The sequence below is a fragment of the Melanostigma gelatinosum genome (genome assembly GCF_949748355.1).
Source record: "Melanostigma gelatinosum genome assembly, chromosome: 18".
Classification (NCBI taxonomy): domain Eukaryota; kingdom Metazoa; phylum Chordata; class Actinopteri; order Perciformes; family Zoarcidae; genus Melanostigma; species Melanostigma gelatinosum.
In genome coordinates this window covers 12692980-12720917 of record NC_136651.1, presented here as the reverse complement: position 1 = coordinate 12720917, position 27938 = coordinate 12692980, and the positions used below count along the sequence as shown (strand labels likewise).

Genomic DNA, 27938 nt, shown 5'->3' with positions numbered 1-27938 from the left:
AAGCTCCAAAGCACTCCGCTCCAGTAAACGACTAATCCAGTTTGCATGTCATCCGCACTTCTTCTTCCTTCTTTTTTTAAAAGGAGGTGAAAATCAATCCAAACAAGATTCTCAGTTTAGTCCGGCTGTAATTTAATAGTTCGTACATACGCATGAACATGTTTTCAGCCTGCAACACACATTGCCAATAGGTATCAAAGTGGGCATTGAATCACCCAAGGTTTTTCTTTGTCCGATTCCGCGCTACATTATCTGTGAAATAAAACGCGTTTGCTCCGAAATGCGTGAGCTCCAATCGTCCAGTAATCCTGTTTGTACAGCGAGGGTTGCAGCAGGTTGAACGGCGACAGACATAATGCCTCGTTCTGGTTCCATTCCTCCGTCTCTTCCTTCACTCTATTTATTCTTTTTCTACCAGTCTTCTCATCTCTCTCCCTTCCTGTTTGGGCGACCCTTCACATATACTGGCCTGTTTCGGATGGAAAAATAAGAGCGACGCTCGGCATGAAGAGGAAGAGGATAGAAACAAACAGTGTGACGGAAAGACAACTGCCTAAAGAGCAGCCCTTGAACAGAGCGCTCTGTATTCGTCCTCCCGTTTCTGATTAAAGCCATTCCAACATCATGCAACACATCCGGTCAGAGGGGATGAACTCTCTTCCCCGACGGGTCAAAGGTCACCCTGCCGGCCTCTATATAAAGCTCAAATCAGTTTCGTCCTCCCCCGCCGGTCGGACAAAACCTCCCTCTGTTTGGTTTCTTCTCTCCGACAAACAGCTGCCGAGCTCCTCCAGCCCTCGGCCTCATCGACGAGGCTTCGGTGTTTACATTGTTGTGCGAGGCCTCGGAGGACGGAGGCAGAACCTTTACTCTCCTGTCTGGTGAAAAGGTTACGAGGCGGTGAAGGAGCAATACCGAAGCAGTAGCACTCCACAGAAGACACGCAACAACCGGACTGAGGAGGTTTAAAGTTTGTTTTTTTTTGCTCGCTCCCGCCAGCGTGATGAGAAGTCTTTAAAAGCGGCTCTCGAGCGATCGAATGATGAAACGCATGTATGCTCAGACAGGAGCGAATCAAAGAGGTTGCTTCTTTTTTTCAGTTCTTACATTTTTTCACAGATTGTTTGGGCATTTGAGTTGTTTTATGTTATTTGTGTGAAACTTTTGTAGCAATTAAAAGGTGTCCTGTGAAGTCTTCTTGTCAACAAACAGTCTCGACGTCCTTGAGGTCTTACAAACACGCGTTTCCTTCCTCATTAAACATTTGCAAAGCTCGTTCTTTAAATAATTTAGATAACGGTGTGTTAACGCCGATGTTTGATTGCTAGCGGCCTTGTTGTGGTGCAACGTGTATAACGTACACATCCAAAGTGCATTCAGATCGAACAGTTTACAAGAAAGCAGCAGCCGCAATAGCAATCTAGAACAATCAATTACATATTGCTTCATACTGATATTTAACATGAATGCCAAACCATGTCTCTCCTAGAGTGTATTTTTTTGAAGTAAAAAGAAATACGACAAATACTTCTCATTCTTATTTTTATCTTCTACTCGACTTGAGAATGTCCCAGATGTAAATACTGTATGTGTCATATTATATTCCTGAAAAAAGGGCACACTAAATATATATATTCAAACAAATACACACAGTCTGATGCGCATAAAAAGGCCGTTGTGTTCAAGAAGCATCAAAGCATTAGGCTCCCAAAAAGCTGCATAGAGAATCCCTCCCCCTACTGTGTCACATCCATCAACACCAAATCTCTCCGCTCTCCGCTCTCTCCGTAACACCCAGGGAGTGTATGCAATAGCTGCAGCGATGCCATCATTCCCCCGGAGCAGTTTGAGCGGCTTTTCCATTTTAGATCACCGGCTTATTCTGAGAAATCGCGTACTTAAAGCATAGAACTGGGGATGATATAACAGGCGGGCAATGACAGCCTGTGTGTTTGACTGAGGAGCTCTTAAAAAAAAAAAAAAGAAGCCGAAACCAACGGCAGACTTTTAAAGCAAACACCATTTCCTGAAGAAATGAAGGATTTACTCTCACCTGTGCACCTGTCTCGCACCTCCTCCACTGTGCTCCACGGATATCAGCAACGGCAGGAGAGAGAAATTGCAGGTGATAAAATAGGTGGGGGGGGCAGAGCCTTATAAAACAAGTTGGCTCACACCAATTATTTCCAAGGCCTCGATATCCATTTCCTGTGATGCATTTCCACCCGTTAGTGGACAGGACAAGAGAGGCAGAGTCTCTAGTCAAAGACAGATGAGCCGGACTCCACATCTGTGATTTAACACCCTGCAGATGGACTGGTGAGATCTACAACAAGGCTGCTCACAGTCTGTGGAGTGAAAGGACCTGAAGTGTCTCAGTGGTGTGAAGGTAATCTAGTTCTCAGCGCCGACAAAAAGGGAGATCATCACCTACCGGAAATATGACGTCATTCAGTAAATCGATTCAGGACGGACCTCACCTGGTCTGCATTTAAGGAAAGGCCCAAAACACCAACGAATGGAGCAGCAGCAAACTGAGATATCTTAAAGGGAAAAAGCAGTTTGAGCTTTTATTTTCAGTTTTAAGTTAGATCAAGGAACAAGAGAGGTGGAGGACAAGGGAGCAATGAATGAATTACAGCTATTTAGGAGAATTAGGATAAGTCGGTCGATTTTTGAATAAGCAGCATGAGAGCAAGGGGGCATCTCCGTAGTCCAAAGTCATGATGGCCGGTTGCACAATGATTTTTCTAGTCGTGGTCTTTGGTGAAATATCTTAACTTTTAATGTTTATCCAACAACTGTCAGATGGATTACAATGAATTTGCTGCACACATTCATTCACTCAGGACAAGAACCTTGGAAATGTTCTTTTTTTATTGTTATCTGTTCTTGGTTTTGTGAAAAAATCTCTTGTGTGCATCGGCGTCGTGCTGCAGAAGCACACAGAAATGAAAATATTATACAGTTTGCATAATCCCATTGAAGATCCAATCACTAAAGCATATGTCATGCAAGAGAGCCAATAAAAAATATTTGAATGGTCAAAGTTGCCATTTTGCCATTAAAGGTGGATCGATTGATTCACGACATAAAAATAAACAACATTCCACCTTAAAAGTTGCAGGTAGCTGTCAATAGCTAGCCGTCTGTACTGCAACTTCCCAGAGTGAATGTTTAGAATGTGGATTGCTCAACAACACAAACAAGTAAATGAAATCCTTCAAAACACAAACTATTTGTTCATTCGCTAATTACAACCTACATTCATGGTATCGCCTAATACTACTAATACTACTAATACTACCTACAGATGTTTGGCTGACTGCTGCGTCATTTTCTCAACAACTGTTCATGAAGTCTAACATCTGGTTGTATGGAGAAGTAAAAAGGTCAACAACTCACAACGACCCTCATGTCCAAGGTGTACGGCAGTTTTTATGAATTAAGAATACTTCACTTCCTTCGACCCAGGCTACCCGGGAGGCCCGTTGATGCGCCTGGTGTTTAGCTGGTTAGAGTGTATGATTGGGCGCGTCGAGTGAGAAGCTGAAACAGTAGTGCTGTGTGTGCACTACGCTGACAGCATGGGTTGACCCGCAGGTCACGCTTAATCCGGGATGTTCCCACAGCATTTCTGTTTCTGTGTGTGTGTGAGAGACACATCCACGCTTCCGAGCATGATGTCAGAGAGGGTAAGAAGGACCAGTTGAATGGAAAATTGGAGAGAGGAGCGTCATTCCTGCCTTCATCTAACGGTATGTGAGCTTTAGAGGACAGAGGCACACAAAGAGAATAACTGAGGATGGTTTGAGGGACTGTGCTGCGCCGTGCTGACTGTTCTGGACGAATGTGATTGGGATGCTGGCTTTGGTTTTCTTCTTGCTGCGATTATTCACTAGTTTTAACTGCAAAGCTTAAATTGTTGATATTACTTTATTAACAGTGGATCCAATTGTGAAACGGCTTTAGCGACTCGCTGGCAGTCACAGTGAGCTAAAACCAAAGTGCCAGATATTACTGCAACTGCTGTTCACATTCAACTTTTCCCTTTTATTTAAATCACATTGCACATGATTTGCTATCTTTCCGACCATGCCGTCTTATTCTACTGATTGCCCCGACGCCGTGGCACGTCGAAAGATTCAAACTGAGCGAACAGAAGAGATGGAAGAGCTATGAAGTGAGATCGGAGAGTGACAGAATACTTGAACCCCACCTTCCAGCCGTTGTCTTGGGCGGGAAATATACATGAGGTCAAGACAGATGGCGAGCAAGATGGATGAGCTCTCCGCCTCGGGCAGGACCCAATGGGGGATGCAGTTTTATCAGTTTCAGAGAAACTGCTGAAGAAGAGTACTGTACAGGCTCCGCAACTGAGCTGCCAAAGGATTCAACAGGATGATGAAAACAGGAGAAAAGAATGTTGACAAAAGAGTCCACGTCTACTCTTATCAACTTGTTTCTTTCCTCTTCAGCCATGCTAGCAGTATGACATCAGTACGGCAGTCGGTTGGCCCACCAACTACTTGATGGATAACGATGAAATATCATAAAGACATTCATGGTCCCCAGAGGATAAATCCCTCTGATGTTGGAGATCTCCACACTTGTCCTCCGGCGCCACCATAATGGTTGACTTCAATGGTTCAGAGTGTAATATTTCAACAACTATTGTGTGGATTGTCATGTAATTTACAACAGATATTCAAGGTCCCCAGAGGATTCATTCTGATGACTTTGGTGATCCTATGACTATTCCTCCAGCACCACCAAAAGGTCAAACCTTTTCACTTGTGCAGTGATATATCTAAATCCCATGACCTTTCCGCTGGTGGCCCCATGTTGACATTTTTGCATTTAAAAAAAGATCTCAACTGTTGGAGGGGTTTGGTGGTCATGGTCCCCAGAGGATGAGCTGTCATTGGATTCCTTGACATTTCATCTAGCACCATAATCTGGGGAAAATTTGTATTTTGTGCTTTGGTTTATGACCAAATCAGCATGCTGATGTGAGCATTTAAACTTGCGTACGGCTTCAGAGAGCCGCTGCCATGGCTGTAGACCAGGGGTGCCCAATACGTCGATGTCGGAGGTAGTGAGAGTAGATCGCATGCCATTCAAAAAAAAAGATGTCCGCATGGCATTTGCCACTTGATTTTCTAACACACGGGTCACCACGTATGCGCGGTCAACCGCGCGAGCTACTGCAAAACTCCGGCGAGCTAATTAGTTTGCCTTCCAATTTATTTCCACTAAAGAAGCTAAAGCTGCAGAGCCATGATTTGGGAAACGTCCAAAACCTCGCGTCAGAACTGGAGACGCAACGGAAGGCGTGTGCGTAACTTGACAGTGCGCGCTACACAGAGCAGACTGACAAGTGTCTGTCAGAGTTTGACAAACGCTTTCCAGACTTTGCTTTACTCGAGCCAGTTGCTACACTTATGTGCTGCACATTTCGGGAAGATATTGAGGTTGATTCACTCGCATCAAAAATTGCAACATTGTTTCACTTGAACTCGTCTGGAGTGGAGGATGAGATCCTGACACTGCAAGCTGACATTCAGCTGAAGTCCAGGGCTCATGGACAGTTTTCTCACAGAGGAAAAGTACCCAAACATGAGGAAATATGATACCTTTTTGACTGCATTATTCGACTCTACTCATTTATGCGAGTCAGCCTTTTCCCACATGAAGAACATTAAGTCCAAACACCGTTCCACCATGACTGATGATCATTTGAAGTCTGCTTGAGGCGGATACCAGCAGCTACTGTCCGGACGATGCAACTCTGGCCAATCCCATTCAGTGCAAGTCATCAGAGTAAGGTAACGACCAAAAATGTACAGAATTGTATTGTGCCATAAGGGTTCATGCATTTATGCAAGGTACGCCAACATATATTGTAAATATAAAGTATACTCAGTATATATATATATAAATAAATAGATATTTAGCATTTTTAATGTAGGTAGATCATTTTGACTTGGTCATTTTAAAAGTAGCTCGCAAGCCGAAAAAGTGTGGGCACCCCTGCTGTAGACCCTTAGCCTTGTTTGCCCAACTAGTTGCTGCAGGTCACAGATTCAACTGCTCTCCATCATCCGTCATATTCACAGACATGCTGTGGGAGTTGTGGGCAAACCTTGAACCCTTCATAAGCCATGCGTACGCATCTCACTGACACATTAACTCTTATCAGCGAATAAGTTTTACTTGAATCCTGCCAGAGGTTTTTGGAGAATTTTGAACAGTTTTGAAAGAGTGGGGTCACGTTATTTTTGTGCAGTGCACTCTGTCAATCCACGTCGCCCATCGGCATGTAAATCTTATTGAGATACAAGGAAAATTGTCAATCTGACATCTGAAATGCTGATGCGAGTGCTGCCCTGGGGACACGTTATACGCCAAATACAAATTGAAGTAGGCAACAAAAAGCGTTAATGCCTGTCTAAACATGATCTGTCTTTTTGCACCTTTCCATCATTTCTCTGCTCAAAAATAGTGAAGTCTCTGTCTTGATGTTTCACAGGCCCATTGTAGAAAAAGGTATGAGTGATGTAAGAGATTTAAATAGAATAAGGAACATTCTTGAAAGCAAACTTTGGTGGCTGATGACAATGGAGTGGTCCTCCAGTTTTAATAGATTTAACGCCCCCACCCCCCTCCCCAATCTGTCACTCTCTAAACACCCGACACATTTGCATTTGACACGTGCACACACCGATTCTCGTTCACCAAACTTTTTCTTCCACTCTTCTTACTTTTGAGGAAAGTGTCAACAGATAACCTGCGTGGGATTTAATAAATTAGTGTGAATCCTAAATTTTGTGCATAGACCCGGTGAAGAATGTTGACTGGCAAAAACAGCATTCAATTCGGGTATGTCAGGATCCAGGATCCCTGTCTGACCCGTTGTGTGTTTCCCCTGATCTCCTCTCCTCATGTGTCCTGTCATTCCCCTGTTTGTTATTGTGTGGCATGTTCTCGGTGTTTGTCCTCTGCCTCCAGACACCTCCCATGGCCGCACCCTTGATTGTGCACAGCTGAGGACACTCCAGCCGATCACCTCCTGCAGCCTGACACACCAGACTCAGGGCCCACTACTGAGTCCCCTGTCACTATATAGACTCTGGTCCTGCAGTCTGGGGTTGTCAGGTCGTACCGTCTTTCACCCGCTGAAACCCCGTGGCATCCTCTGCCCGCCTTGTGTTTATGGATTACGCTCTGCCCGCCTTGTGTTAAACGGACTACACTCGCCGTCAAGCTGCCAGCCCTCCGGTGTCGAGCCACGGGCCTCACACCGTCGCTCTGCCACTCTGGTGTCGGACCACGGGCTCCACACCTTCCTGTCTTAGTCAGGCTAAATAAAACCTGTTTCCATTGACTTCTGTCTCCTGTGGTCTTGCGTTTGGGTCCTACCTGTGAACTCCCGTGACAGGGTAAACACACTTTATATAACTATGCTAAACACATGCCGATCTTGAAAAAGGGCCTGCAGACTCCTACATCCAAGATTGTAGTTTAAAGAAGTTGCTTCTCAAAGATCGTTTTCCAACAATGTTTCAGAAAAAGAAGAACGCACGGTAAGGGCATCAAAGTACTGCAGATAAAATGAAACAAGAAATAGTTTGATGTGAAATAGAACGGGGAACAAAGAGATCGACAGCCTGAGGGCCGCAGATTGAGGGCAAAGGCACCACTAGCTCTGAAAGGGACAAACACAATGGAGGAATTATGGGTAATGGACTGCAATGTCAGGCAGCCTTGCAGGAAAGTATTGATTGGCAATTTCACATGAATATTAAATGCTAATGTGCATGATAATAAGCACACTTATCAAAACTCTTTGCAAGTTTTAATACAGACCGGACTTCATCAACATGATCTTCTTTCCCTTCAGTTTTAATCCTTCAGCAACTATAACTCATGTTGCAGCCTAAAATGTTTTTAAAAAGGTATTTTAGGTATTTATGAACAAATATTGTCCCGTTTCTCTCGACTGTTATTTCAACAAACACACTCGTTTCCTTTCAGCGTGATATGAAAATGATAAACTTATTGAAGAAAGGTCGCGTAAAGTGCAAAACGAGTGAGCAAGCCAGATTCCGCTCTGAGGCATCATAGTTCAGAGTGCATCTTGCCATCATTAGTTCCTCCAAACTACTTCAGGATTTTGTAGTTAATGCTATAGATTCAACCCAGGAGGCAGCTGGAGTTCACACCCATCAACGCAATCTCTGCCATCCCCTCATCCATCTCCAGTGAGTTGACCTTCTCCCGTTTCCCTCTTCTCGGCTGCGAGACTTGACCATCAAATTTTTTAAATCAAACCAATTCTTTATTCATCAGTTGCAAAGTTTCCCGCTGATGCGGCGTTACCGGTGTGGGGATGTATTTGAATGCCACTTGCTTTCCGGATTCAATCTTCAGATGATATGATCACTGTGGCCTATTTCTTTCTCTTTTTTTTTGTTTGTTCTGTTGCAGGAACAGTGGTGTAGTATTTTGGGATCTTTCTGCCAAAATTTGAGAGGCCAGATTTGTTGCCGTCTACATGCTACGGACATCTGCTGCTCTTACTTGGGGCTTACCGGGCCGGTGACTGAAGCTAATTGCAAATTGTTTGGCACGCTCTCGGAATCTCAGATGAAGTGTGGCGTTTTTCTGTCTAAGTGAATGGTGAATGGGGAAAAAAATGCACTTGTACTTGAATAGCGTCTTTCCAGTCTTCCGACCGCTCAACGCGCTTTTAACACCACACGTCGTTCACACACGTTTTTCTGTTCAGTGTTATGTAAACGCAGACACCGCTGCTCTACCAGCTACTGTAAAATGGGCATAAACATTGAACTTAATACTTACTATATATAAATAAATAAAGCAATACCTCCCGTGTAGGCGGATTGGAACACGATCAACCTTTTACTTTCTGAATTACATTACAAAATCTCTGATAATGGGTTTGCTGGAACAATACATAGATTGGGTTTTGGACTGTGCTTCACCACATGAAGCGAATGTCACACTGGGGGGGGGGGGGGGTGCGTGTACAGAGAAAGCTAAATGTGAGCAGAACACACACACACTGAATCTGATATATTGAAGTCATTATCTAATAAAATGTAGGTATTAGAGATGATACATACAAGCTTTTATGTCCCTTTACAAGCGAACACCAGAGAGCAAATAATCGCCAACACCACAGCGGGTATCTGTGCCCTCCAGTGAGTAACCATGGCAAATTGGGTAGTTTAAATTATATATTTCTTTATTTGTGTGTCTACCCTGGGCCATACTGTATATTCATTATTGATATGGTGATGAGAGACTGGATATCATCGAGGATTTTTGCTTTAAACAGCACTTTTTGTGCACTCCGTTCTACTGTGGGAGTTAATAAAATCGAATCTTTACGTAACGGTGTTACAGTTGATCTGACTTAATTTAAGCTGCAGGAGGGATCGAGCCAGGAGACCGCATTGGATAAGGAGGTGTTGATGAGGTGGACATCGCTGGCAGTATCACTGTCCTGGGGGGGGGGGCTCAGAAACAGATGGTTTCCTTGGGTGGAAAGGGTCAGCCGAGCACTTCCTTGCTTGTTTCTTGACTCTGCCTTCGTGCACATTCTCGGTTGAGAGCGGTCGGTGGCCTGTTATGCCTTTTGTACAACAGTACCGTAGCTGTAGTTTGACCACGGTGCAAGTGCAGCTTCTGGCACACACCAGGACTCTCGCAGAGGTGGAGCAGCCACACACTGATGATACTAGATTGGTCTCCTCCCATGACTGAGTGCTGGAAGTGAGCCCACCGCGTTCAGCGCTGTGCTGTTGATTTACAGGGGGAAAGACGACAGAAATCAACTCGAGCGTTTGAGCTTGTGTCAGATCGCCGCATTGCCAAGTGGGTCACCTCACGACATTGAGGCCGGTAGGGTTGCGCCACAAGCAAACTGTACCAGACGTTACACACACGGTACAATCTGTACTTTACAGAAGTAGTCCTGTGGTGCAGCAGAGCCGGCTGCTGCTTTATGTTACGTCTGAAAAAGACGGCACAAATACAAATATCTGTTATTTTCATTTCCTCCCAGCAGCAAAGAGGGCCGTCATTTTCTTTCCTCTCCTTTTTCCCGAGTTTTATTCCTCTTCACCAAACGCTGAGTTTAGTCATATAACGCCCTCGAGACGGCACAGAACATCAAGAGCAACCTGGCACATTCGCAAGCCTATATTGAAGGAGTAAAAAAAAAAAAAGCACATGGCTCAGAGCTAAAACAAACAAAAAGAAATATGGAATATGCTGGAGACCCAAAAATACAGAGCGCCAAGGTTGGCATCAAAATCACAGTGAATCAATGTTTATCGTCCTCTTCGCCAAGGAAGTATATTTTGTCAGAAGACCATGATGAAGATGCTGTGCCCGTATAATTTTACTATAATCTCAGCCCGGATGTGAATGACAACAATTTTAGAAGACATGTAGCGTGTAAAAACAACGCCATGCTCGCTTTTTGCACCATGTAATCTGTACCGACTGCAATTTAAAACACATGCGTGTGAATACGCCACGCTCGGAGCAAGACAAAGACTGCTAATGCCGGGTGGGAGGGTAAGACAAAAAACACGGCAAGAGTCTGGCATTTGAGACCGCTGTTCGTGTCCCAGTGTGTTTATGTACTTACGTTAAGTTGTTTGCGGTTTACATACTTATTTTAAGCCCAACCATTATATTTTTGCTAAACCAGACTAAGTGATAAAACTGTGGCTCTTTCACGGTCGTGACGCGGCGAAAAATGACACACGAAATGCCCTTAATGTGCTATTTATGCGCCTTTTCTCATCAGATCAGGGATGCAACTCACATCTTTTTAAATGATTCATCCATCAATTCAGTTCTCCTAATATTCCCGGTCACCCACACTAACCCCAACCGCCCTCATCCAGCAGAGCCAATGAACGAAGAGCCTCGATCTGAATTAAGTACGTCTACACCTTACAGGACGTTGTTCAATCCCAACGCGACCTAAACTATCGATTATCAGAAATGTCGCAGCGCTAACACTACATGCAGCGGACTGACAGCCGAGGAGTGACACGTAATGATATTAATCTGTCGGATTCAAAGCAGATGGCACGCACCCCCTGCCCGCTGAAGCACTCAATCACCTCATTAGACGAGTACTTCCATCTAATGTGCTTATAATGGAACACATGGCTGACTTGTTGTAAGGGTACGTTCTGCTGGATGTGCTATAGCTTTAACACCCCCGGTTTCCACTCGCAGCCTGAATGTCAATGTTTAATTACACATATCTAACTCTCAGATATAACTCAAATATTATTTAATTTAGTGAAGCCATGTGAAGCAACAAAGTGTATGTGTGTGTGTGTGTGTGTGTGTGCATCTGAGAGTGAGAAAGCGAGGATTAAAAATACGGCTGGTAAGTGAATCATTTAATCCCTGGTTCAGACAGCTGGTTCCTATGGAGAGCTGAGACACAAACGCCGTCTGCTGACTGAGGGGGGAAGAGAGAGAGCGAGAATAAGAGAGAGATAGTGAAAGAGAAGGAGGGAGAGATTCAAATTGGTACCTCTCCCCTCCTAGATCTTCCGACGCTAAGTGACCTAGACATGCCTGGTTAATGGAGGCTGCCATTTGTTCAATCCTGTTAAATATGGAGCAGCGAGAGGAGGGAAGGATGGAGGCATTGATGGAGGGCTGGTAATGGAGTGAGAAGGCGGCAGCGCTGGCGGTAACTGACAGAGACGCCGATGTAATGCAGCACATATAATGACTCGCGCTGTGCACACAGGACAGGCTGCCCTCGCGGTGACGGAGGTTTAAAGGGACGCGACACTGCATGTGCACACGGACATGACCAGATACAAGTCCTGTTTAACATTTGGCCAGTTTTAAATTCTACCTACACTACACTATATTATCAATACCACTGTACATGGTAAATAGACTCTACTTACATAATGTTTCACGACGCCTTACCCATGCACACACACATCGATGGTGGCGGAGCCCGCCATGAAAGACGCTAGCCTACTCTTGGAGAGCAATCCTCCTCAAGGACACTTCGACCGACCACCTGAACCACTGTAACCACCCTGTAACCTGCTGTAGGAGTTTACATCCACCTTCCATTGAATTGTCTGATGTCAATGGAAGGGGGAGGAACAAAAGGCTGCCCCCCCCCCCCTCTCTCTTTGTCCAACATTGTCAATGCAGCTCAAGATGTTCAGGGCAGGTGAGCAAAGGTGTGCAGGATGTGAGCATGAGCCGTTCCGAGTTGTGACAAATGTCAGAAGAGATTGTTAAAAAAAGAAAAGTATGGGCCAGAATCCACTGAAGCAACAAAGAAGAAATAAGACACAGCCAGGCTGCACATGGTGGCGGTACCATAGACGTGACCTATTCCAGCTCATGGAACACAATGTAGTCCATTAAAAGTGTTGATTGATTCCAGGTGTAAATGACCACCAAATGTGTACTTGGAACAACACTTTTACCAACTGCCATAAAGTCTTAACATGTTTCCATGAGGAAGTGGTTTAAGTTTTGTTTGTTTTCATTGGAAAACCTGAGGTCTTTTTCCACTTTTACAATAAACATTTAACTACACAGTAAAATTGTATTGTATTAAAACAAAAAACAAAACATTTCCATGAATCCTATCGCTGCGTGCCCATCTTAACCCTGCTTGACATCATTACATCTGTGTTTGTTTTTAAGGCCGAGTAGGAAAAAGCCCTTTTTAGCAGCGGCTATACATCCCCGTGAGGTTATTGGAAAGTAAAGACTGCGGTTGACATTAAGGTCTGTGGTTGCGGTAGTCGTCTGTGAACTTGATCCTGTGAGTTATCTGCCACCCCGTGAATTGTCAAGTCAAAATACCACTAAAAGTTACCTTCCATAACTAATGTGACAACATTAGCCCCGTGCATCACAAGGATTTGGACTGTCGAGGCCACGTTGGCAAATTATAAATAAAAATGTTGAGTGCAGATGTCAGGAGACTCATCTCCCTACAGTCTCTTTGTGAGTGAAAAATAATATCATTATATTCATAATGCTACAGTATACTATTATATTTATTGTCACTATAGGGCTGCAGTGACAATAATAATCTTGCTCACTATTACTGCAAAAGTAAGCGTATATTGCACTGCTCCATTAGGTAGAAAAGGAAGTAGCACAGCAGAACCCATCGCTGTGTGTGTGGCTTTATGAATGGTGCTCGGTGGAGAGCGCTACAAAAGGTGTCAGTCCTCCTGTAGCTGTCAAGAGTGAGAAGAGACTTCTGAGGAGCATTGGACAAGATGATCCACCAAAATGTCATATTTAATGTGAGTCACACAGAGTGCACGCAGTCAAAAGGAGTCAGCCTCGGGTTTTTAAGATAAACAAACTGATGGCTTTTGGAGCCAATTAGGAGGTGCCCCCGTAACTGGAGTTTATTTTAAAAGGCAGAAGAGTCAGTGTGGGGGGGGGGGGAGCCCCCAAACCTTCTTTGAAGTCGCGCTCTCTCTCCGTGGGCGGTAATGTGACGCGGCACCGAGCCAGAGCCCACAAACACAGGGATTGAATAACGCCTGCCCAGAGTCCCCCGCTGTGGAATTCATCCCGTACGCCACGATGAATACGGAATATGCAAAGTCCCTCGCATACAGATGTGCATACAAACAAGTCGATTAGACACACGCGGGCTTGATCTTGTGGCAGATCTGTCACATGAGCGAACCCTCTGCCGAGAACTTGAAGTGTTTGTCCGAGAGGGGGGAATTTGTGAGTTTTTAATGTGCGACAGTCAAAAATAAATCCAGCCAATGTCTTATTTATAGGTTTATTGGCTCGCGTTGCATTCGTTTGAAGTCACGACGGATGGTATCTCTGTCGGCTCCCGAGTTAAAAAGGAAAAAGCTGCAGGAATATATATATACGAGTGTATTTATGGATCTCGTATGCAATTTATAGGCCCGTGGGTTTAGCTGTGGTGCCAGAACATGACAACACACACTGAGCACTGGTGGCAACTGGTCTCAACACAAAGACACGCACACACACACACACACACACACACACACACACACACACACACACACACACACACACACACACATACACACACACACTACCCACAAGTCCTCCCATGCTGGATTTCCCTGACCCTTAAAGCCCATAACATCTTCATATGAAATAGAAATGGCTCTGTTGGCTCTCGTGATGTTTTTTAGTTACTGTTAAGAAGTTAAAATAGGAACCAGGAAGTCCAGTTTGGTTCGTCAGCAGCCAAGACACGAGACAGAGGAAGGGAATTTATCTTTACAATGAACCTCCTTTCACTACAAAAATCTACAGAAGGTGGCAGTTTAAAAAAACATGTTTTCTGTGTAAAAAAGAACACACGTCAGAAGATAGCAAGTACAACTGGCCCATCTTTTAAGCGGTTACGCCTAAAGTCTCATCTCGAGCGAACAGCTGATGGCTCCGTGGTTTGTTTTTGAATATGACGTAACGCAGCACTTGCTGTTAGGCCGATGAGTCACTCTCTCTCTGCAGCCGGGTTCTTCGGCTTCATTACGGTTGTTGTTGTTGGATTATTCCTCGTTGACCTATCGTAAAAATTGCATTTTCAATTAATGAGAGTGACGTTGTGTGACTCACACCGTGCAGTGTGGGGCCATTTGCAGGGGCAGTCCAGCAACACAATATAAAAGGAACACATTTTAAAACACGTAAACATGCAGGGTTGAGCTGTACGGATTGGTACCAGTGTAATGGGCGAATGGCAGAAATAAAATGTATATATTATGACAATAATGACAGCCGCACTCTCCATTAAAACAAATGACCTTGCTGTCAAACTTGGGCCTTTGGTGTGAAAGCAGGTCCTCTTGATGTGCTGATCCGTGGCGCAGGCTTTCATGGCAAACAGTAGCGGCAGCACAGCACTACGCAGTATTTGCCCTAAAGAGTAATCCACCTGGAATTAGCACGTATTTCCTGAATGCATCGAACTGGCAAAAAGCTGGAGCAGATATACATTTTTTAGCTCGGTGATCTTGAGGTTTTATTTGTTTTGCTTGAACACACTCTCTCTCTCTCAGGCTGCCCTCGTATGCGTCTGCGTGTTACCGCTTGCATGCTAGTGCGCCCCGACAACAACACAAAACACCTCCTTACCTGTCAAACTAACTTCTCATCCTTACAAGGCTTTCAAACTTGCAGGAGCCGCTTCATTCTCCGGCATGCAAAAAAAAAACCTTCACCCCCCCCAAAAAAAAGTCAAAGAAAAACTAGGGAGCCAGCTTTTGACTGAGAAACACCCACAGCTGGAAGAACAACACACACTACTTGGTGAGGGGCAGTTTTCAGACACCACTGAAGCGTTACCTGACAAAAGAGGAGTACCAGAACAAAAGAAGAGGTAGGATGTTGGTGTGTGTGTGTGTGTGTGTGTGTGCGTGTGTCTGTCTGTCTGTATGCTGCACCTGCAGAAAGACAGGAGCTGTCTGGATATGTGCCGCTTCATTAGGAAGCGAAGCTGAGCGAGGGAGCCGTACTGGACCTATAGCAAAGAAAGCCGATTCCTCCACAGCGGTGAGCTCATAACGCAACAAAGTCAAACTTCAAGGCTGAAGGTTAAATTGAACAAAACGAGGCCAAGAAGGAGTTCGCTATACGCTCTGCTATCCGACACGGCTGTAGCCTGGAAATGAGGTCAAAGTTCAAAACTCTGGCAACACTTTCTGGCCTGGGAATGAAATTGGGCCGCTGTGACATAAACACTCCCTCCCGGATTGACGCTGACAGGTCCTCCCGTGTGTGTGTGTGTGTGCACGTGCATGCGAACCAAGCAATTTATTTCCCCGGCCTATCGGTTACTCTCCAATGCCTTCATTCCCGATGCAGCTCCCCCTCCACGCTGGATGCCGGGGGGGGGGGGGGGGGGGGGGGGTAGTGGTGCTCATGTGGGTGTTTTCAACTCCTCCTGTGGATAAAGCTGTGATGCTATATGGTATATAAAGCTGTGATGCTATATGGTAATAAGATGTTTGGGGAGCTCACTGCGCACTCCAGCTGCAGAGCTCGATGTGTGAAACTTTTGTACCGGCAGAAATCCAGTTAGCAGTAAGGAGGCGAAACCAAGTGGCGAACATGTTACACCCATGACCGTTATGGAGGTCCGGGAAAACATAAAATGTATTCCAGTGTCAACAACTGAAAAAACAGCACGAAAGCTGCAGAGCTGAAAAATATATGGTATGGTGTTGATAATCCCTGACAGGAACTAAACCGTTCAGCGTAGTAAAAAACACCAGAAATGACTGCAATGTGATGAAACCATATTACACACGAATATCATGATACGGCACGTTAAAAACCAATCATCTTGTGGGATCATCCCCTGCTGATTCTCACCACAGGAAAACATCTGTAAACGGCTGCCAAACTATAACAATGAAGGACCGAATTAACCCGAGCAAAGAAGACCAAGGCCAAACTAATCCAATCAACAACCACGATACATGCATAAGGAAGCACATACACAGATGAAAAACATAGAAACTACAACTGATCAGTTCCCCTATCATCTCCTTATCTAGCCAAATCATCTTGAAAATTGCACAGAGCATAAAACAAAGCAGAGATTTAGGCTGGGTCCTGTGTTCATGAGACAAAGAGCGGTAAAGCCAGATAAAAAGGGGAGAGAAAGCCCCGACAGTCCTGGAATATAATGAATATGTTGTTATCATGCTGACAAAATCTGATAAGGCCACTGGGGAGAAACACAGGAGTCCGAGAAGTATTTAAGCAAGTTTGTGGAGCTACAGGATTTTTTAGTTTACCTCAGCAGTATACTTCAAACAATGGAGCAGCCTCTAAGTGAGACCAGTTATAAAGAGCGCCTGGTTGAAACTGCAGTGATGTCAAAAAAAAAAAAAAAAAATGCACCTTCATTCTAATTTTACAAGCATTAAAAATGCATTGAGCGTTGCAACAAGCCCACTTTAATACAAACAACAGCTTCTAGCGCAACACAAGGTGCATAACTTTGAAAGCATTGGTCGATGGAGCAATTGGTTGGCTGAAAGAAAAAACAATTCAACTTTTGATTTGTTTTTCGTAGTTTAGATTTAGTATTACAAAAGCCAGACAAATTCAGACAAAACACCTGAGGAGCTTCAAGTTGCAATAAGTTGAAGTTGCAATTATTGTTTTTTTGGACACATCACAGTCGAATTAGATGAAAAAATACATTTCGATGATTGAAATAATCATTAGGATGCGGCCCTAGTCTTAAAATGTGGTTCGATCACATGATGTGCCCGTACATGGTGAGTGTGGGTGTAAAAGCGAGACGGGCTGTGAAATCTGAGTTTGTTTTGCATCTGCAACTAAACGGCGGCATCAAAACATAAAATCAACACACAGTGGTAGCCCGTGTTAAATGCTTGGATTTACTGTGAAAAGTCAGGGAAGTCATTTGAAGAGACAGTTCACAGAAGTGTATTAATATGTGAATCTCTGAGGTTATGTATAATTCACGGTGCTGGAAGTAAGACAATAGAAAAAAAGCCGAGGTGTCCGGGTTGCGTTTGAGGTTGCATGCGTGGGGGAAGTCAGTATACTCTCCAACAGTGTGAATATTTAAACAGACTAAACAAATGTGTGCTGCTTTGACACTTGCTCCAGGGTGCTCTGCTTGGCGTCAACAACTGCTCCAGGTGGAAATATGAATGTTGCTCGTAATGCTGAAATATTAGATCTTTGCATGACCCAGTTTGTATACACCGCATGGCTCTCATCCAGCTCCGTTTTCCCATTCAATTTGTAAAAAAAACCAAGAAAAGTGTCCTTTTGGATCGCTGGAAAATCAAAAATGACAGCTCAGACTCCGCCAGAAAAGGAAAAAACGTCTGTGAGTTGGCTTTAATTTGAATACAGTCAAAAACCCACCGGTGTGAGAAGCAGGAGCAGCATGAAGAGTCTCTGAACTATTTTTAAAAATGACAACAAAAAGGAAAAACAGTGACGTGCTAATTTATCTGAATAGTTATTTATTTATCTGAAAAGCGCAATCAGACCGCATTCATAACATCCATGCACAAACGTTGTTTTGTCTGTGGGGATTATAAACGAATGAAGTCTTTGGAACACTTATAATTGCATCAAATAAAAAGCGCCTTCCTCGCGGTATTAAAACGCCCGGACGGACTGAGGAGAGCGGTCGGCTGTTTACCCGGCTGCGCTTTAAGAAGCTCTTTTGAATTCAAATTGAGCAGTTTTCTGCCCCGTTGCACCGATCAATCAAAATAGAAACACAACAGAGAATCTATTATTTTTGTTCCGCACCCGCTCTTAGAAATATGAGCCGGGTCCAAGTCTGAGCCGGGTCCAAGGAACTCCACGAGGGTCCAAATGAATGTGTTAACTGAAACACGGCTCAGCCAAGTCCATTCAAACCATGCCAGCATGTACAGCACTGTGACATCACCACCAGTGTGTACATTTACGGATCTATGCTACACGGTGATTTTACAACCATATACAATGGATCACCTGCTCCAGTTAGCTCCTGTTCTTCAGTCGTGATCCTCAACTTTAATGTCATTTCTGTAATATTTGCGTGGAGTTTACAGTACTTGGAAAAACTGTCTCACCACTAAATAACTTGTTCTTTTCTGTGTGTGTGTGTGTGTGGTGGGGGGTATGTAATTCGTTTCATTGTCACTTAGGGAATGGCATACTGAGAAATAACTCTTTTTTGTTTGTCTCCCAAGGGCTGGAGAGAGGAGAAGAAGAAGAAAAAAGGCTCTGCAAATACCTAATTAGGCAATGAATAATTGCTGAGTTAATTGCCACCTCAAGATAAAATCTTGAATGTTACAGTCACTCTCCAAATGAATGGGGCTGCGTATTGTGCGGTGGGACAAAGTGATTATGCTCTAAGTAGCAAAGTCAGATTTTTATGCCTTGATGCTCATTGCATCCGAGCATTCATCATAATTCTAATAAACGGCAGGGTTTCCGCCAGATAGGCTGTTAGGCCCGGCGTGTGTCTTTAGTTGGGGGGAGCTTGTCACTGGAATGAGAATATCTGGTCCACCTTAAAAAGGTTAGACCACCTCAGTCAAGTGTGAGCCGAAGTTGTTGCTTACTTCGTTGGCTCACCCAGCAGGCAGCAAGCAAAACACGGAAACTTGGCGTGGGCCTTTAGGAGTTTAGGCATTTAACACATTTTAGTGTACAAACATGTCTTAAAAATACATAATGCCCGGGGCCGGTGCTAAGCCCGGCGGGGAGTCAGCTTGGCTTGCACTACACTGGGGGAAAACCCTGCAACACTTTACTCACAAGGGTTGGAAAGTGAAAACTCTGTTCCAAAACTCCGCTTATTGGTTCATAAACAACTACAGATGTCCGCTCTTTCTGGACTGGAAGACGGTGGCTAAAGTGATACATTGTGGGTTCTTTTTTTGTCTATGCATGGGAAGATTAATAAGGCCTTGTTCCAACTGCCAGCTCAAATAGATGTTTTAGGCATGTCCAGATTGTATCCAGATTAAAATCTGGACTGCAAAAGAAATAGAACTTTTTTGCAAATCAGATCCTCACCAACCCGACCACTGAAATCAGATTTCAAAGAAGCGCTGGTCGGAATCCATGCAGCTAATAGCAGAGCACGATTGAGGACAGCAGTCTGTGGAATTGCACTCTGTATTCTGCGGCTTCTCCCTTGTAATGTACACAAGCCTCCTACTGTCGTACCGGACAAACTCAAGGAATGCCTCACGACGTGTCAATCGATGGTGAATGCTTCATGCATTCATTTGGGTGAAACGCTGCAAACGCCGTCCAGTCAGAGCGGAGGAGGGGCTGGACAAATACCCGGATGTCAGTGTGCGAAATACCCGGTGGCAGTCGGAGGGCCCCGTCGTCTTCTCATTGCCGTCCTGGTAGCCAAGAACAGGACAGCCAAAGTCCCGTTTCTACCCAAGTTCTCATGAAAGGCACTGGATCAAATCTGTGTGAAGTGTCAAGTATTTTGCACACTTCCAGATGCCGTACTTATTTAAAACAAATGTCCAGTATCCATCGGACCAGTCTACCTGCTGGAGCGGCACAGTCTATGGTTAGAACAACGGTGGACTCAAAAACGAGCAAAAGCTCATTTTCTACAATTTCTTCTGCTATTTCATCGCTAAATTCACTTCCGGGAAGTTTTGAGGAGACATAGCAACTGTGTACATTTCTAACATTAGCAGTTGTACGAAAGTTGTCACGCTCACAGACCGGCTGCAGAGAGGCAGGTGGAAGCGATGGAAGAGGCGAGGGAAAGGGCAATTGTGAATATGAATTGTGTAGAGGTTATATTAAACATCCAAACAAACCCCAGTCCTATTACTCACAGATACCAGCGCCTGCCAGTTGTGCAATTTATGGGTCTGTCTGTCTTCTTTCTTTCTACATTTCACTCAGATAAACACACAAACGTGCCTTCATTACGAGAGCCTACAGTCCTGGAATTGAATTCCAAAGCACAGATGAAGGGCTCACTCAGCAAGTGTTTATCTTTTCCTATTTCCTCCCCTTTTCTTTTTTTTTGCACAAACTGTCCCTCACTTTGACATGAAATAAACTGGAAGTCAGCAGTGCCCATCACTCCTGTGCCAATGGCAGCAATGGAAATCAGTATGCATCTCCGGAGAAGCAACAGCCTTTTTTTTTTCTCATTTTATCCTCGCACGCATCCAAACAAACACACATACATGCCGCGTTTACCACAATTCTGCCAGTTTCAGATGGCAAACTTCAGAGGAGCTCTGTTGTTGCTTTGGGGCTTCCTCCAGTTCAGTTGGCCGGCTTCTGGAATATTTTAACTTTAACATGCAAGCAGCGCAACTCCACAAACCACCGTAATTACAAGACTCGGTCAGTCCTTTGAATAGCTCCGGCAACCAAGACCGGTTACATGGCTAGAAGGGGGGGGCGGGTCACTTAAAATAGGACGGCCACATGGAGTTGATTTGGGGTTTTCAACATTGGGAGCCTGAGAGAGAGAGGGAGAGACTGTTGCTTTGAACCAACAGTCACAGTAAGTCATGAAACCAGTAGGAGCCAATGGGAATCTTATGCAGCGAAGGAAACCAGCGATACCAGCTCAACTGCTCACACCGTCTGGTCCATTACTTCTGTAAACTACTCTGACATTTGCCTGTGCCAAAAACTCTTTGTGCAAACAAAAGCAAGAAATATGCACGCGCGTTATTGTTGATTTATAAGGTCGTGCATATGCATGGTTCCGTTTCATAAATCTCCCTCATTGTGAAGACTGGGCGCAGCTGCACAGGCCTGATTTCCTCTCGCCAAAGATGGATGTACAGGTCCTCAATCGCCCGTTCGCATATCAAATACCTCTACCCACTCTCACAATGAGACACAATTTCACAGAATTGCGTTGGCTCAGTCGTCAATCGGCACCAGAGTAGCAATGCGGCGACTAGTTGTAATGCCCGTAGAGAAGGGCCCTTTTGTCAATGGCGGTCCTAGTCCTTGACCTTAAAATTTGCTTTTCCCGTATGAGTCGTATTTTGGTGAGCGCAGGTGGCAAGTGAAGCGCAAACAGGTGGGTGCTTCAGTCAAATGAGGCAGCAAAAAAGGAAAATATTTGAGTAGAAATTGGATCTTACAGAGAACACTTTTCAGAAGCACATCTGTCAGTCAATCTGGCGCCAATTAAGTGCTTTAAATCAATTGAAGAAAAACAACAACTTTTAATGTGATTAAAGCAACTATTTGGGTAAATCTGTATGCATTTATCTACAAGTTCAACCGAGTGGTTTGTCAGCCACGGCTGCTTTACGCCGCTTGACGACCTTCTTCTTCACCTCATTAAATCCCTGCAGCCATCTGAAGTCAGCAGGACAGAAATATGTGATACATCTGCAGCCCTCCCAATGTGCCGCAGTGTCATTACACACGACCGTTTACTTTGATTTAATCACCCGCAAACGACACCGGCCACTACTAAATAACCCCCATGTCCCCCGCAACTCTGTATTCTGCCTGTTTATGCAGCAGACTCCGGATCAGTTCTGAGTGGCGTTTTTACGATTTATTTACTTTTTAACAAATTGTGTCAGAAACAAGGCATCTCTTTAAGGTGTGCGATACCTAGTGTATCTCACACATTATGACTGGAATAGCCTCAGATTGATGCCATCATACATAATCGCCAACACCGAACCATTTCTACATTTATTCATAGCCTTTTTAGCATATTGTGCTGCTGCACTCGGAGACGCCCACACTGTTCGTGTGCTCACAAACTACCACTTTTGGGGGCGACCGTGGCTCACTGGGTTAAGAGGGTCGTCTGGAAGGTCAACGGTTCGATCCCTGACTGGGACGTGTCACGTGTCGAAGTGTACCTGAGCAATACACTAAACCCCCGGCTCCCCGGGCGCCAATCAATGGCAGCCCACTGCTCCCTATATACAGGGATGAGTCAAATTTCATGTATGTGTAAAAATGTATATGACAATAAAAATGGTTTCTTCTTTTGCGCCGGTTGTCGTGCGTGCATGTTTCAAATAGGGTCGGTCCACAGTGCCATTAATGCATCCCACACGCACCTGTAAACTAACATCGGATCGTACTGTATCTCGTCAAATGGCGGTACGGTGATGATTTTATTTCTAGCAAACTCAAGTTAGAGTCCAATGCTTCACAAAGAGAGAATAAACTGAGAAGCACGTACACACAGGGAACCGATGAAACAAGAGAATATTTGTGAAACACCAGTTTGGGTGTGGGACATGCTGATGTATGTTTTTTACATGTACAGGTCCTTTATACATCTGGTTTCTGCCATTTGCCTCAAACTGCCACACTTGAATTTAAAGCTATGCGAGTATGAGGCCAAAAGTCTTCCAAGTCTTTACAATCATATTTTGCTGTACTCGTGAGCCAACATAAATATTGCCAAACTAAAAGTTCTTAATTCACGCTGTCAAACTTTATCTGGGAATCCGTTGTGTGTTGTCGTTATCTGAACGCGTCACGCGGTAGTCTCGCAGCTGCCACGCGTCACTCCCAAGCCGCCACGCTACGGCGGCAGCCAATGAGGTGTCAGGGCTCTTGAGACCCTTGTTGAATTGGTTTCTGAGGAAATCATAGACTTCTGGGTAACGCTGACAGTCTGCTCAGAAACTCGCACGTCTTGGAGAACTTTAACGCTTAACAAGGCTGAGGTGACAGGTCGGATAGGAGCAGACTGAGGGACTGGCTTTCTTCTTTTTTTTTCTCAGAGAAGCCGAGAATGTGCCGCCGTGTGTATTACACGCTGAACATTCGCTCTCTGTCACTCTTGGTGGAGAAATGCACTCCCCTGCAACACTCAAAAGTCCTCTCCCGCAAGACATTGTTCCTGAAATAATCTCCTTGCCCTGAATTGGAGTCCCAAGATGTATCTCTGCAGACAGAAGGTCACACGGCGTGATGGAAGTGGGACAGCGGTGCTGAAAGTATCCACATGATCCAGGCTGAGAGAGTAATAACAGATTTACATGCAAACCAGCATCCACAGTGCTTCTTTTATACCCGTCGTGGCTTAATATTCCTGTACACCTTATTACTCACATAGCTAGCGCTAACAAATCAATCTACCTTATAGGTATAACATCCATAAATCAAAGACAAAATATTTAATGTTCTTGGCTGAAACATCCTCTTCATTGAGCACATGCTTTTGAGTATTTGTCAATTAGTGAAGGGAAGGGATGGAGCGCTGGAGAAATGTACACAGACGGTACTAATGAGGGTACTGTTGGCGGCCAGAGAAATGGGGCTTGGAAATGAAATGATTTCCCCATTATACCTCTTCAGAACAAAAACTGAATTATTAAAATGTACATTTTTCCGTCTCGCTTTCAACACTAGAAAATTCCTGAACCATTGTCGGGTGGGGGGGGGGGGGGGATTAATGGTACTTGTAGAGTAGGGGATTCAAAACAGCAGAGAGCAGGATGCTCTACCACTTTTTATTTTGGTGCTGAAAAGCTCATCCTCATTGTTACGCTTGTCTTAAGAAGACCGATGACCTAATTACCCCCCAACCCATAATGGGTGTTAGCGAGCCGTATCTACAGTCTTTTCAGCAAACCTTGCAATTTTTAAAACCATTCAAACTAACGCAAAAGGATTTTTCTTTTTTAATCAGAAGAGAGTTTTTGGGTTGGAATGATCACAAAAAGGATCTTCGTGGGACTATTTCTAAACACTAGATATTCCTAAAAACAATTGTTCTTGCTTGTCTATTGCTTCTTTTAATATTTTTAAGAGCTTTTTAATGTGATATTTACCAGGGAGGGAGAGGGAGTGGCGGAGACATGGGAGCAGAAAGGGGGAGGGGCCTACCGCTCCAGGGGGAATTGATGCCAGATGGTGTTCCCATTGAAGAAATTAAACAGCAAAACGAGAGTGAGAAATGGACCGGCGGGGTTGTGGCTGCCCTTCCAGGCGCTCTGTGGATCATTGGTCCGTGGTTCTTTTAATGGAGAAAAATTCCACTGGTTGCCGGATGCACAGTTAATCCGGTCATTTTTCAGCCGCTAATCCCTTCAGCTCACTCTCGCTCATCATAACAAATAATAATAAAAGGAGCAGCCCTGAGAGTCCAGGTGAACAGCTCCTTCGGGAAGCTCGGCGGTTCGGTTTTGAGTGAAGGAAAATGTTCCTCGCGAGGAACATAACACGACGAGCAGAAAAACACATTACAGTACTCGTTGTAGTTGTTATGACTCGGGTCCGTCAAGTGCTGAACTGGCAAATCGGCTCAATGCGGCGATACATCAACCTGGATAGAAGCAGTGTTATGAAATGAATCTCTGATCTGTGAGGTGGTTCGGTTACTTAAGGAGTCAGGGTGTGCTTGTTATGGAGACACATACCGTACACAAGATTTCACAATCTCAACTATGAGCCAAGTGATGGAGCGTCGCTGCAACGGAGTGTGATGGGAGCACGGATTTAAAACCAGAGGATTGTTATGTGGTGAGATGGTTGTTTTTGGGGCGTTTCAGACACACACACACACACACACATGCATGTATCCACAGTAGCGAGAGAATGATGTGTGCAATCATCTGATCACATCTGTACTTTACAGCCCTTGCAGTGGCACAGAATGATGCTCTCTGGGTGTCCCGCTGCACCCCAGGGACAAGAAATCAGTCACCGGCCAAGTAATCATCATCGGAGCTGTCTGCACCGATACTTTCTCTCCGTCTCTCCCGATGAACCCGGAGCTGCAGTTGGGATTATATTGTCTGGATAAAGTGCCTTCACTGTCAGTGATGAAACTCAGTCAATCAATGAATAAAGCAGGAAACACGTCATCTATCACGTAAGTGATGGCATGGAACGTCTTAGTAACATTATTCCCCTTGATCAGGGTTATCTCCTTCCAAACCTTTTCAGTGTATGGTATGATGGCGTTTAAAAAAAAGTCACTTACGACTGTGAACTTTTGCTCTCCGCTGCCCTTCATCTCCAAAGTGGGGGAGTCACATGCGGCCTTTAAACAATAGGAGGACACACACTTCCCCCTGGAGCTCCTACAAAGACATCCTCCTCCTGCTTCTCTTGAGGACAGAAGAAAGAGTCTTTGTTCCAACTATTTTCTCGGGCACCCCAAAAAAAAAAGAAGACCTGCCCTGAATCTAAAGGATCATTCCACCTGCTTACTCATTAGTGGCCAAGCTGGACTCAAAAGGATAAACTTGGATGGCACTTTGATGTCTTTGTTTCTAGTCGTAGGAAGTACATTAAGCCTTCTAGGGTGGACCTCAAGGGCACAGCAAGTCACTTCTCAGACGCTCCTGTGTCTGGGCACATTGAGAAATATGCTGTGGTGCTGGGGAACGCATGTCTTCTTCAACCTGTCCCTAAAGCTGCTCTTCTTCTCAACAAGAAAGAAATAAACTACAGACAAGTTTGGATGAGCAGCAACACAAACTGATGTCGCCCAAAGGAGTGGAAATTGTAGTAAAATGCAAGTCCAGTGGGGGAGGAAATCACACAAGAACTTTGGAATTTTGAATCATCTCATATTTTATGTGCAGCTTATAGTGTATCTGGATAAGAATAAACTCACACAATCAGTCCATTTGTCTTGCTCCCTTAACCTCAGTCTTGACTGTATGCTGTGGGACAGTGACGATGACGATGACGATGATGATGATGATGATGTATAGTCACTGACTACTTTACAGTCTGTGGAGCTTCCTCCATTACTAAAGCGAAACATAAGCCTAAATAAAAACATAAGACGATAGATCCAATGCACTGTTGATATTTGGGGTGATCTGTTTACAGGTGAATAGCCTCAAATCAACGGTGTTTCAGTGGATTCCTTCATCTACTGCTCCACCAGACCACAGTGTGGGATCCTCTCATTTAAAACACAGCAATTGGTTTCTCTTGGTTTCAAATCTTTCCTACGTTTGAGTGAGAACATCCCTGATTCAATGATTCCTCATGGGTTCATTCCGTTCCATTGAGCTCCAGTTATCTCATGAGCACAGGACCCAGTGGACGAGGTCGATATCTAACGTCAGAGCTCATCTTCCTCACATACATTTATTTATTATAGGCAATTTGGCGAACACATCGATTTGTTTTGTTATATGTATTATTTTTGGTTTTTGGAATGAGGGGTTGATTCCTGAGCAGGTAAACAAAGTTCCTATATAGACGTTTAGATATTTTTGTTTTCTCCATCATGCAGTGCGTACCGCCACTCCGCCTCGTGCGTTGAACTGCAGAGCGGTGTTAAAATTCAGAGCAAGTATTCGGAGAAGACTAGTGCTCTTTGCTGGTGGTTGGAGAGGTAGCCCAAGTAGGGAAAGGAGTGTGTGTGTGTGGGGGGGGGGGGGGGGCATGTGGGGTGGCAGGTACCCCCCCCCCCCCCCCCCCCCCAAGTAGATAGAAAATATATAAAACTTACCACCCCGGTGTCCAGCTGCTCGGTAGTCTGGGACGGAGCCGCTCCGGTCAGAGGTAAAAACCACAACATCTGCATCAACAGCAGCATCTTCCGGTGAAATATTCCTCATCCACTTGGGAAGTAACCGGAGAGGAATCACGGTGCCCTATGACAGGCGGATCCTGCAGGGCTCAGACACCGACCCCGACAGCCGCATCCACGGAGGGGTGTAAATCACACGCCGACACTTGCGTAAAGCGTGTCCGTCTACCTCACTGTTGAGCGCAAATACATAAAACACATTAAAAAAGCTGCGCCGGTGACACTTAAGACCATTTAGAGCAGTTGTAAGCGAAACTCCACTCGTAACCAACGCACGCAAAGTGGTTTTTTTTCTTGTCTTATCTCAAGTCCATCAGAGGTGATATATCCACAGGAGCGAAAAGCGCGAGCTCCCGCTCTCTGCGTCGTGTGGCGTCTGGAGCGCTGGGGAAATGAAAGCAGCTGCGCGCGGCTGTGCAGAGATCAGTCTCAAAGTCAGCCACAATAACCTTTTACACTTCCGGACAAAATGCTCACAATAAAATCCACGCTGATGGATTTGAGAGATTGAAAGTAATAAAGTGCACGAGCGCACTTAACCTGATAGGGCTGTGGGCCCTTTATCTAAATATATATATATCCGTCTGATAACGTTTCCAAGCATTATTAAAGGTTTAGGTTGCCAGTTAAAACATTTTGACTCGTGTGATTATTATTTTAGGAGATGTATGCTGAAATGATTTGCAGGAATAATTAATTGCATCTGTAGAATATGTGTAAGTGGGATTTATGTCAAACATTTGCTCTTTGCAGTCGTAAGAATACAAGTATTTTGGTGCTCTTCATAATTTCATATCACTGTACTTTGTTTGTTTATTCTCAATACAAACAA

At 44.6% G+C, this 27938-nt stretch overlaps 1 protein-coding gene across 1 annotated transcript in view; it reads right to left on the bottom strand.

The window, feature by feature from the left end:
- Nucleotides 1-27455, bottom strand: part of mmp17a (matrix metallopeptidase 17a) — a 59763-nt gene extending 32308 nt beyond the window's left edge. The window contains exon 1 of the mRNA XM_079288836.1: nucleotides 27026-27455. Within this exon, the coding sequence (XP_079144962.1) occupies nucleotides 27026-27112 (87 nt within the window). The 5' untranslated portion in view covers nucleotides 27113-27455. The remainder of the gene's footprint in view (nucleotides 1-27025) is intronic.
- Nucleotides 27456-27938: the final 483 nt, after the last annotated feature.